The sequence below is a fragment of the Aythya marila genome (assembly GCF_965140915.1).
Source record: "Aythya marila genome assembly, chromosome: 7".
Lineage (NCBI taxonomy): Eukaryota > Metazoa > Chordata > Aves > Anseriformes > Anatidae > Aythya > Aythya marila.
Window position 1 is genome coordinate 28,429,924 of NC_139048.1, and position 12,367 is coordinate 28,442,290.

Sequence of the window (12,367 nt, forward strand, 5' to 3'; positions counted from 1 at the left end):
ATGGAATTGCATCAACAGTTAGTTTTACTTCTTACCTTTTAGCAGCTTCATACAGGGAATTATAGAAACAAAAAGCCATGCTTACATCCTAAAACTCACAATTCTCCTGATCTTCTGTTCTGTAGCATTTCATTTTTGCATTGGTTTCAGTGATGTGAAGCCAACCAAAATGCTTTCAAGGATGTAACAGTGCATAGTGCTTAACTGCTGTTTTTATGATACTCTTGAATAAGATTATCTTACCTCTAATGCGTAGCCTTCAAACTTATATGCTTTGTTCATTTCAAGCAACACTTTTGGGTGATTCCTAACTACATTTTGTTTTAAGGTAAAAAAGACTTGGGATAATGACCACTTCAAATGTATCGCTGACTCACTTTTTCATTATTTGTGAAGACTGTTCAAATAATGAACCTTAAAATCTACTGATTTTTCCTCTGTTAGTCTTGACAAAGTGTTAATGAAAGCTAAGAAAAAGTTTAGCAGTGGGACAGTACAGCAGCATTCTTTCTTGTGATAGATCCTATCTTTGCCTATCAGTAGTCTTTCATTAGCCACAACTAAGACTGTAATAAAAGGAGATCTGTGGTCCTTTGAGAGTGCATCAGATGCTTAAACTATGATCCCGTGTCTTGACCATGAGGAGAAAAAAAAAAAAAAAGTTTGTCATTCCTGCCTGGCCTTACTGACACATCTTTTCATTTTAAGATGGCAAAAACAGGACAAATTAATCAACTGAAATACCTTTGATCTAAAAAGATGTTGTGGTTACATATCCTAAGACTAAACCTTAGGTGTTTACTGGCTGGGGTTTAATGTGAATGATCAAGCAAGAAGACTATTCCATTAAACACATCAAGCTTTTCAATGTTCTTCACAAAACCAATCTCTTAAGAAGCAAAAAACCTTAAAATTGAGAGAGTAATACAGAATCAAAACAAATTTATTAAAAAGAAACAGAAAAGAGCTTTGTAGATATACCTAGACTGAGATGAGATAGCAGATGAAATAGTGGAAGCTGCTAATGACATATTCTTGGACCCAAGGAAAGGCTTAGGTTGTGAAAGAGAGCTGGGGGCTGCAAGCACTCTGCAGAAGACACAGTAAAAGCATGAAAGTATGTACAAAATAATTTCACAGGGACAAAAATCATGATATCAGAACCAAGCTTTGTCGGAGTTCAGGTACAAGAGGACTGCTGCATAGTTACCAGGAACCGGTTTTCTGTAGTGTACATCTGCAGACTTACAGAATAGCACAACCAAGCAACAACCCTACAAACACAAGACAAAATGCACACATAATGTAAAAGATCTTAAAAACAGAATGTATTGAAAACTAAGACAGACAATATTTCAGGACAGGACTTTTGCCAACAATACGTATTTTTACCTGCAAGACCTGAGGATGTTTGAGTCTGAATTCAAGCTAAACATTTTAATATGAAAGCAATACCAGATAAAAGATTCTCCTTAAAACTTATGGCATGATTAGTTGAATAGAGGCATTTGTTTTTGAGGCATGTATTAGATAATTCTTTTTATTTCATGTTACAGTTTCAACAACAGGATAAAATTGCTTTAGCCATATCATTATTTCAGGTGACACGCCTTTCAGCACAGTTCTGAATTACAGTATAATACGTTATTCAAACCTCCTTTGCTGGCTGGACGACTGGTTTTCTTGCACTGAAATAAAAACTCTGGAATCCAGTAGGTGATGATTTGGAAAAAAATGACTGAAGTGAAAAACTAAGTAGTTGGTATTCGTATATAATTTAAGTGAAATAGACAAAATTAAACAAGAAATAGAGCTAAGAACACTTCCAAATCTATTAACAGAATTCTAAGATATGGCAGACTACATCTTAGATCTCACTTATTTAAAGTAGTTTGTATTACTGATTGTGTGTTTTTCCTAGGATTTTTTAAAGCAGGATAAAATATAAACATTTTAGGAATATTAATGTAGCAAAACCCAAAGAAGAACAAATAATATACAGCAAAAATTCACTCGTACTATCCCCAAAACTGCTGTAATGTGACGGCAGCATAATTCCCATCTATTTCTTCACAGACTGAGACTTATTGCTTTTGATATACCACTATAACTCCTAGAAACTCACATTAGCTCTATAACTGAATTGCATTAGAAAAAAAAAAAAAAGAAAGTAGATCAAACTATTAGAGATGAATTGCACTCAATCATAAGATGTGTGGTTTTACTGGTCACTGTGCACCCTGTTCTACTGACATCTGCTACAATATGATAAGCTCCATCACATGAGTAAATTACTTAGTTTTTTTGAATTTTCCATTTCATGTCGTACTTTAGAAACACTATTAAAAGAAGCTGTGAGATGTTGTTTTGGTTTCATTACAAGCAGTGAAAAAAAACACTTGGTTTTAACCCCAAACTTGTTTTTTTTTGAAAATGTAAGGTATATACCAGACAATGCTATTTTAAAAAAAAATTAGGCCAGTTTTATTTTGCAAGTTCTTCGCAAACATTAATGTACTTTAAAATAAGAAAGCAAAACAAAACAAAAAACTAAAAGCATATAAAAAGGCTACAGCATGTACATACAACATTCGTAAGTTTAGAATGTGTATGCAGCATTTCCAGAGCCATACAGGAGTACATCTGCAAAAGGAAAAAGCAACAAAGCGTTACCTTTGGAAGGAGGATGAGAAAGACTCTTGCACTACTGAGGTGGGAGTGGTTGCTGGCGGTGTCATCAGACTGGCTGTATTTTGAGCAGCAGTAGCAGGCTGATGTGCTGAAGCATGTGGTGCAGGCGCAGAGGCAGAGCTGGTAGACACCGGAGCATGCTCAACAGGGATACTAATTAGAGTTAAATTAAATAAAACAAGAAGCATCTTAAAAAGGTGCATATTTAAATGTAGAGCATGAAACCTATGTTTGCAGCTGAATCTGCAAACATAGTAGCAGGCTGTGTTACTGAAAGAAAAGCACAATTATTGGGGGGGGGGGGAATAAAAAAGACATTTGTTAGGCCTTTTCATATGAGCAGTTAAGACTGTAATGCAGTTTTTGGTCCTGACTGAAATTTATCCCAGATCTTATACAACACTGAAGTCCTCTTCCTACTGAAGCCAGAGACAGGGAGCGTGGTGTGCAGTACTTTGATAGTTGTATAGACCCTGTCACAAACTCTTTGAGTTAGGATAAATTTCATGCGATATTTACTCCAGGAGCTGAAGTTTACATTAAAGAGTAAACCTCCTAATTAGATGAAGAAAAGCAGTTTAAGGAATATTATTACAGTTTTGTAGCAGCAGGTTTCCTGCAGGTTCTGAAAGTCTAGAGATATAGTCAGCACGCTTCTGTGCTGACTTCCGTCAGTTTTCTGCCCTATAGGTACTGGAAAGATGTGTTTAAGAGTCCACTGTTTGTTAGCTCATCTCTGCCCTAAATTCACCCCATGTTATGCTGGCCAACCTATCAAATGATGAGACACCTCACCTTTTTACACATAAGAAGAGTATGTAAGAAAAAAAAAAAGTAGCATAACATTTTACTGTCTTAGGTTTAAAACCACTTGGGTGATGAGCATGAGTTATCCTTGGGGTCCTCTTGTGGCACAGATAAAATAAACATTTATACTTCTCTGTTATCATGTTATCTTTGATTGCAAAATAGATTTAAATAAACAAAGTCTAGTCTTGTATCCTGTGGCCATTTTGCTAAGGTCTTGCACTGCTTGCTATGTGAGCATGCAGTGCTCGTTAACGTATTTTAGCCTTACACTGTCACTCAGATTGGAAAGTATTATTCATCTGTTACAGACAGACAAATTGGGTAAAGTTGATCCATTAAACAACCTTGAAAGATAACAGAGTTAAAAATTGAAACAATCTTTTGTGAGGTTCAGTTCGTCTCCCACTAGCTCTTCTTAATATCCAATGAAAAAAATATATATATTTTGACAGATTTACAAGATTCTAGGTCTTTGCTGATTGTGTCAATGAATTGGATATTAACAAAAGGAGAGTAATATGTATATTCATTATTTAGTTGTCAATAAAACAAATAAAAATTACTATGTCATTTAAAAGTTCTCGGTGGGGGAGTGGGGAGTTCTGTCTTTCAGCCATTCTGTCTAATATTTTCTTTTGCTTCTCTCAGAAACACTGATCTTACAAGTTGCACTCCTCAGGAGCTAGAACGAGCGTTTAGTACTTCAGAATTCAGGACACCTCTTGCTCTTCAAGGGACTGTCCCATTTCCCCTGTCCTCCTCTCATATGACACCTTGTTCTGTGGGTTTGGTAGTCTAAGTGATGGTGTCTCTTATTTCAGCTAAGTATTTTACTGTTTGATTAGCTGAAAAGGAAGCATTTTTGCTACATCTATCAATTAAACATAGCAAGTGAACTTTTGAAAATACTAACCTTGTTTGCAATTCTGGATTTCAAGTCATTATGTGAAAAACTTTTGCCTCACTTTTGCAAAAGTTTGTTCATCATAATCTGCATTTAAATTAGAGATTAACTCTCCCTCTTGATGCATTTGCATTATGTTGTAAATTTTTCCACGTCATTAATACTGCATCAGTTAGATAGCTATGTAGCAAAGTAACTGTATCGTACACATCACAGCTATGGATCATGGGCTAGTCTATTCCTGAGTTTTAAGGTAAAGGAATACTCTCACAATTCCCCCCACCAGCAACAACAGGCACTGGAATTTTCACATTACATGATGTTGACTCTAAATTTTGTACTTACACATCTTTGACTGAGCAAACATGAAAGGACAAACTGTACAATATTATATTCCATTTTATAATGGAATTTCATGCATGTCCTAAAAAAAAACAGTGATTTCACCTATTTTGTCTATTTTCACTGAAATGAAAATTGTTACAGATATCAAAAGAATCAAAACTTCATACCTTAAATAGAAGAAAATAGTGAGGGTACTTATATGTCGTAACAATCTCCAAAATGTTAACCAAAACACATACTCATTGATACACATTAAAGAAGAAAGAAAGAAAAAAAAAAAAAAAAAAAAAAAGAGGAAAGAGGGAAAGAGGAGAATGTATGTAGATATGGACCTGTGTGGAGACAGATGTCAACTGGACAAACACATATGAACTAAATGCAAATATACTGAAATACCTTAAAAAAATAAGGGAAATAGAAAGAAATTTTATCTTACATGCTGTAATAGATTTTTAATGTGAGTAAAATGTTAGAGGCTTGATCACATTCCTGCAGGGCAGAACACATTAACTGTTTAACAGAAAAAGGAAGTAGAATAGATATAAATGAAATATATAAAAACCTTAAAACTCAGGGTGATCTTATTACATGTAATGTGTACATTTGGTAACTAATTCTCTTTTATAGAAAGAATTCAGACTAACTTGACTGTTTTTAATTGACCAACCATGAATGCTAATTAGATATTTTATGTAGATATTAAATATTTTTTCCCCAAATCACCTTTCTAGAATTTCAATTTATTATTATTATTTTTTTAAGTTATTCAGGCATGGAAGAATTTTGGTAGTTTGTAAACGTGAATGCCATTTTATAAAAAAGTCACCTATTTTAACAGCTTCATTATTAAGTTTGTTTTCTATTTTAAACAGGTATTCTGTATGCTTTTAATCTTTACAGTATTTTGCATTTTAGGGAAAATCAAAGGAAATGTATTTTCTGAAACATCTCTGTATTTCTAACAAACATAAAATGCATGATGTGAGTAAGTTAAGTGGATGAACACAAACACATACTCTACTTGACCGATTTTCACTCATGAAAAGTAACACAGATCAGTAGAGGTTAAGAGGATAATAATGGTTAACAACCATAATGAGGAAACAGAGGAACAAATGCACTCAAACATTAAAAATAAATTGCAGATGACTCTTGGTGATCTCAGTAGAGTCCTAAATTATGTGACTTTCTGTCCAAATAACAATTGAATAGATTATTACAGCTGCACTTAGTCTCCTTTATATAATGCATGAAGTCCTTTTTGTTTCAAGTCATCCAACAGATGTCTTGTATAAAATTGAAAATATAAGGGTCAAAATCAAAACGAATAGGCAAAACTTATCTGTTTTACATTAGCATTTTTAGAAAAAAGTGCTGGAGAAGATATTTAGAGAAAGACTGTGGAAGAATTTTGCATTTGAATATGTGAATGCTTGTAGAAATACAGTGAATAGTATCAACTGCTGCTTTTCTGCAGAAGGTGCTTAATGGCTCTAGCCTGTATATTCTAGATGAAATCCTTAAGAGTGTCACTTTAACATGTAAAATCCATGGGAACTTGAGGTTGCTGGAATTTATGGAACTTACGCATCTGCCTTTTAGGCCATGGGCATTTCTGTCTGGAGGAGTTAGAGATTGTTATTACCAAACCATTCCAAAGCTCCAAACCAGGTCAGTTACGCAGTTACACGTCACAGTGTACCTTCGATTACTGGATGAAGTTAGAGGGATTTTCTGGCCAGTAGTGATGAAACTGGCTTCCCTCTGACTTGTACCCGCTCCAAGCCTCACAGACCCCTTGGAGGCCACTGGCTTAGCATTGTCAGTGCTGGCATCCTTGGTGCATGACTGAGGAGGATGCCAAATACTTGAGGTCACATACTGTGGCGCATGTGTAGTAGCTGAAGGCCTGGGTAACAAAAATTACAAGGGAATTTGTAAATGAGATATTTGTTATCATGTCACCTAGATAACAGCAAGTTTTTGAGGGAGAGGGAGAATTCCAGCCATAGAAGAAGCTGGTTGCTTTAACAGAAAAAGGGTTGTTTGGTTTTTGTTGTTTTCAGAGATACTTGGTGTTCTCTACCACCCATGCCAAATAAAGTAGCACCTTAGAACACTAATACCTGCCCCTTTAAGACAGCAGTTATTATTTGTATGCAGCAGGCAAAGCTGGGGCAGGAGGGCCACACAAGAAGACGAACAAAGGTGCTGAACCTCTTAACTGAAAAGTCAAGTCTGGGTCTAATAATGAAGGCTTAATTTTTCTGTCTTCTCTTTTTCCTGGAAGATTTAAATCTGTAAGTACCCAGCAGTGTCCTCTTTTTGTATCCCTAAATTCCTTACACCATAGGAGATCATCATGGTACTGCATTTGAAATTGTGACAAAGCTTGATAGTTCATTACAGCTTAAGACCAGGAAAGGATTTAAGAACCCAAAAAAGTACCTTGCGTTAAATCTGGAAACCATATTGCTAGGCATACCAAAATAAGACACATAGCAAAGCTGTGATGATAACGGATGTAGAGAAAAGCTATGGTGTGACAAACCATGCAAGATTAAGGCAATGTAGTGTGACACTAACACCAGTCATACATCAGAAACTGTTCCTGGTAAAATCCAAAAGAAGAGATTTCAGTGGAGCAGCTGCACAGTCCTGTAGATGGTTTTGCAAAAGTCAAACAGCTACTGAAATGCTAACGTGTTACTTCAGTTTTCAATTTAATTTATATACACTTGTTATGCAGTAATCAAGGGGTTTATTTAATTCTTCTGACAGAATTCTTATTTTACCTAGCGTTCCAAGTACCAGTTACCATTGCTCGTGTCATTAGTGAGGATAATGCTTACACTTGGATTTTAGTTCTGGGTGACCTTTGTTCAAATGCGAGAAGTCTTAAAAACAAAGTAGTTGTGCACTGTTTATGGAGGGATGAACAAGACAGAAAAGCAGTGAGGTAAAATTTGTTTCATGGCATGAACTAATAAGAGGCATTTCTTTGCTCCATTAAATAACCGATCAGACTAATTTACTTTGTTCCAGTACTTGTGTGTACCTTTATAGATATGTTTCTATATGTAACTGCAAAGTGTGCTGGGATTCTTTGGTAGAAAACCACTTTTGAATTGAGGGAAGTTACTTACAGTGGTGTGTTTTGAACCTCAAAGTCCACCAAGGATAAAATAACATATGCAAGAATCAGATATAAAAATGTTCTCATAATACCCAAAAGACTCTTTCTTAGATCTTAAAAGCATCTTGAACAACCTAGACAAAGTTTAAAATGGAAATTGTTCTTAAAACCCTATCAAACACGCAACATTCCATTTCAACAAGACCTGATAAAAGCTTCTAATTTTTCAGGCTTATAAGTTGAGCTACTCGATCCACCCTCCCCTGTTTCATAGTTTGCTACCATCTCACAGAAATTTGAACTCTACATTAAAAAGAAATGCCCAAAAACCTGTTTAGTTGCAACCTCTATCCGTAATTGCCCACTCAAATTGTACAAATTTCATATGGCTTTGAGGTAAGAACAATGAGTAAAATTGAGACAAATTGAATAGGAATAAACAGAACACGCAGAGCAGACATTACCTGTTTTCTGATGCTGCTGCAACATTTTCCTTGTCTCTGTGAAAGGAGGGGATACCATATGAATAAAACAAATGCAACTCTAAGTGGTGCGGGGGGAAAACAAAAGCAAAACACAAAAACAACAACAAAGAAAACCAACCACACAGGACAAAGGAAGATGAATTGAGGAGAAATGTTTGGTTGCCAAAAGCATCCTAGAGTGGTTGCTTGTAAATAAAGCTGAGAGAAACACTTTCAGCTCTCCAAGCAAAACCCACTGAATTTGCAAGCTTCCTGTGAACTTTTTCTCTTGTTCAATATTAAAGAAAAATGAAGAGAAATTAACAGTTACAAATCTGGCATTATCTACATATATAATTTTAGGCGTAATTTTGACTTTTGTTTAAAGTTCTCTTTTAAAAGAAAAATACAATTGTATTCCAGCAAAACATAATCTGATGCTAACTCCAAGTGGTAAAAATCTGACTTGGGCAGTCCTCAAAGATCCAATACTATGAAGTGATAAGGAATTAAATAGTTAACAAAGACTCACATCTGATGGACTGTATATGTCTGGCCTCACTTAAAAGTTCTCTGTCCTGCCCAAATAAGTACTAGTTTTCTCAGTTCTAAGTTTGATTAGAAACAAGAAAAGTCATCCCTTCAGAAGTGAGAAGTAAGTCCACCTCAATTTCAGCGATAGAACATTGAGCTGTTATCCTGTAAACACTCACACACGCCTACAGAAATAAATGATCAGTTTAAGTGCAAGCAACTGCATAGTTATGGAAGAAGACAACAAATGGGTATTTTTGTGAACACTATAATCCTTAAACTCTAGACTCCTGTTTGAAATCCAATTGAGTTAAATAACTGAGATAAGTCTCAATATTTAGCAATACGGTGGGTTACATCTTTTCTTAGTCAATACGTTGTGCTGAAATTTCAGCATGCTTAAAGTTAAAATATGCCATATTAGATCCATAACTGGGATCTAAAATTACAAGACACAAAGTGAATTTAACCTCATTTGACCAACTGAACCTCCTTTCTGAAAAGTTCTTCAGTAGAAGAAATACAATAATTTATTTAACTTGTTTTGTTGAGTGCCAACCATTGCCTTAAATTACGTTTCAAAGACTGTTCTTAGTATTTTCTGCATTATTATTAGTAGTTTATATATTGGTCTGTGTTTATTTATGTACACATGCATACATACACACATTTCCCTTAGTTTAGCAGCAGTAAAGTTATAAACACCAGTCCATCAGCAAAGATTTGGGCATAGATACTCTTCCAATAGATACCCTTCCAATTTTTAAAAGTTCTTGACTAAAACGTAACCCCAAAATAAATGAATTGAAGCCAGACTTTCAAACACAGAAGTAGATCTGAAATGAGCCTCAGATGTGTCTAAGAATATTACTCTCATCAGAATGGAAGAATCTGACTAGAACATAAATACCACCTAATAAGATGAATTGTTCACCACTCTAAAGCAATGAGAAACCAAACGCTATCTGTATGGTAACCAAGCCGCAAGTTCACTGGAATGTCCTGTGTTGGAAAGCCAGGCAGAAACAAAGTGGGGGAGGATGCATTAGAAACTGGTGGGGGTACAGGTAGGACAGGAGAGAGCCATACACAGAGCCATAATCATGCACCAGACTTAAAAAACACAGTTGCAGCCAAAAGAGAATAAGGCATTGTTTATTTCCAGTGTTACCAAATATTCATGAAAAAAATATAGGCAAGAGGAAAAGGCAGGCAGTTAGGGGTAGGGCAGAAGCAGCATTAAACCTCTGGTGTTACTATTAATTTGATCAAAACTCTTCCACTCTCCTCACTGTGGCTATACTGAAAAACACAGAATCCCAGAATCACTTGAATTGCAGAATCACTTGACTGGTTGGGATTTTACAAAAGCTTTTTTCCTGAGCGTATCAGTATAGGATAATGTTAAATGACAATGGCAGGGGGAGTTTTGAAGGTTACAGATAGAGAGAGATGTATAGTAAACATACTTCCACAGAATAAAGCAAAGGAAACGGCAGAGAGTAAAGGAAAGACAAGTTCAAAGTCACACAATAGTTCCTTGACGGTTTACTTTTAGGAACTATTTCTCTTCCCAGTCAATAGGCATAATTCCTGTTCCGCTAATGGTGAGAAAGGTCAAAATTAGATCTGACTTTTATTGGTGATACTCGTATTTTGAGGAACAGGCTATTGAATTTCCAGCCTTTACATTCAAACTGTTTTTGCAATCTAAATGCAGAATTCATTTTACTTTTGAGTCAAACACATCACCGGTTTGGTAAACTCGATACCTTTACATGAAAGAATTTGGCTCAGAATATTAGGAACACTTTGTATCTTTGTGGTTACACATGCTGCTCAAATAAATGACACTAGTGTTGAACTACCTGGGCAAGATTTAATATTAATGGTTTTGTTTTGTTGCTTCTACAGTCCCTTTAGGTCCCTAGCTAAAATATCTTTTGATAGAAAGGCCTTAGTCAATGATTATTTGAGAGAACACTCGAACTCCCACAGCTTTCATTAAATATTGGACATGTCTCAAACAAGACTTCTGTACGCAGCAGACTGTCTATCCCAATAACTCGGTATGTTATACAACGGAAGCTATGAAATGTTTCTTTCTCACAAAGCTATGCTACGTGATACGGTCATAAAGACAGAGTGAATGGAACGACTTGGATAGCATCCTTCCCTCCCCCACAATAGCAAGAGCTGTATCAGTTGGGGTAACAAAATGCAAAGTTCATTTGCATTGTGTTCATTCAGCTTGTGCGTTCTAGTGGACACTAAGATAGGGAGAAACTTCAGAGAGCTTCTAATAACTGATTCTGATGAATCTGAAATGTATGTGCTGAACAGCAGAACACTTTACCATTTTATATTTGGAAACCAAATGGAAAAAGATTTCCAAACAGTCACATACATGTAACAAGCTAATCGAGATTTTGAGAATGTGCATCTATGTTCCATCTACTTTCCCCTTAGAGGATCTAGACACTCTTGAACAGCTGCTTGTTGTTCCACTAAAATGTAGAGACAGAATCATTTAATCTGTAATGAAGATCCGAAGGCATTGGGAAAGATTGGCGTCCTGAGAGACCACATGGTCTTTCAACTTTTCTTTCAGTACTGAAGTAATAAATGAACACCATAATTATTTATTCTCAGCATTGCCATGCAGCAAATTGTTCTCATTTTACAGATGATGAACTAAATAGAATTGCCCATGGCCAGATAGAAGGTCTGTGGCAGGACGGAGAATTGAAATTAGTCAATCCCCCAAACTCAACTAAGTATTTAAAATACCAACTCTCACTGTCTTTAGTAAGAAATAAAGGAACTATTTTTATAAATACTAATTGAATTATAAATATCAATTTACAAATTTATAAATTCACTTTATTAGTATTTTCCTGTATTGATCATCCAACAGTCTTCTAACAAAGAAGATGCCTGACAGATCTGCTGTCAAAGAGTAAATAGTTACTAAGACTTACAGATGGGTCTATAGGGTCTCCTGAAATTAAAAATTCTGTTTTTCTACCAGCATGTTGTGAATTCACAGGACTTTTCCTTATTAGACTAATAATAGCTTTCATCCTAACAGATGCTTATATTTACATAAGCATATTTACCTATGGATAAAATTTCCTTTTAAGAAAATAAAGTCACAAAATAATTAAAAAAAAAAATCTTATAGGTTATCTAGGGAGAAACTTGTATGAAAGTTATTTCCTAATTGTCTTCCAAACATTTTTTGCCTTGAAGGCATGAGATACTGATACTCTTGGCATCTGTACACTGAGCTACATTAACTGCTGTTCTGATCCAGAAGGCATTTTCTAGCTTTCTGTGTTTGCAGCTAGGAATTTTTCTATAGACACATGAATACAAAATCATTGAGATGGCTTCCCCCCAAGCTATATCTTTGTAACTGTAACAAACTATTATTTTAACGAAGACACCACAAGACACACACACACAAAAACATAAGCAGTT

General features: G+C 35.4%; 1 protein-coding gene across 21 annotated transcripts in view; it reads right to left on the minus strand.

Moving 5' to 3' along the window:
- LDB3 (LIM domain binding 3) overlaps positions 1-12,367 on the minus strand; it is a 120,838-nt gene that overhangs the window by 22,409 nt on the left and 86,062 nt on the right. For 9 of the 21 annotated variants that reach the window (XM_082765249.1, XM_082765244.1, XM_082765250.1 and 6 more), the window contains 4 exons: positions 8,351-8,386; positions 6,453-6,659; positions 2,674-2,844; positions 982-1,089 (listed from right to left, as the gene is read on the minus strand). In XM_082765249.1, the coding sequence (XP_082621375.1) occupies positions 982-1,089; positions 2,674-2,844; positions 6,453-6,659; positions 8,351-8,386 (522 nt within the window). The remainder of the gene's footprint in view (positions 1-981; positions 1,090-2,673; positions 2,845-6,452; positions 6,660-8,350; positions 8,387-12,367) is intronic. The other 12 variants (XM_082765235.1, XM_082765239.1, XM_082765252.1 and 9 more) reach the window with 6 other exon arrangements.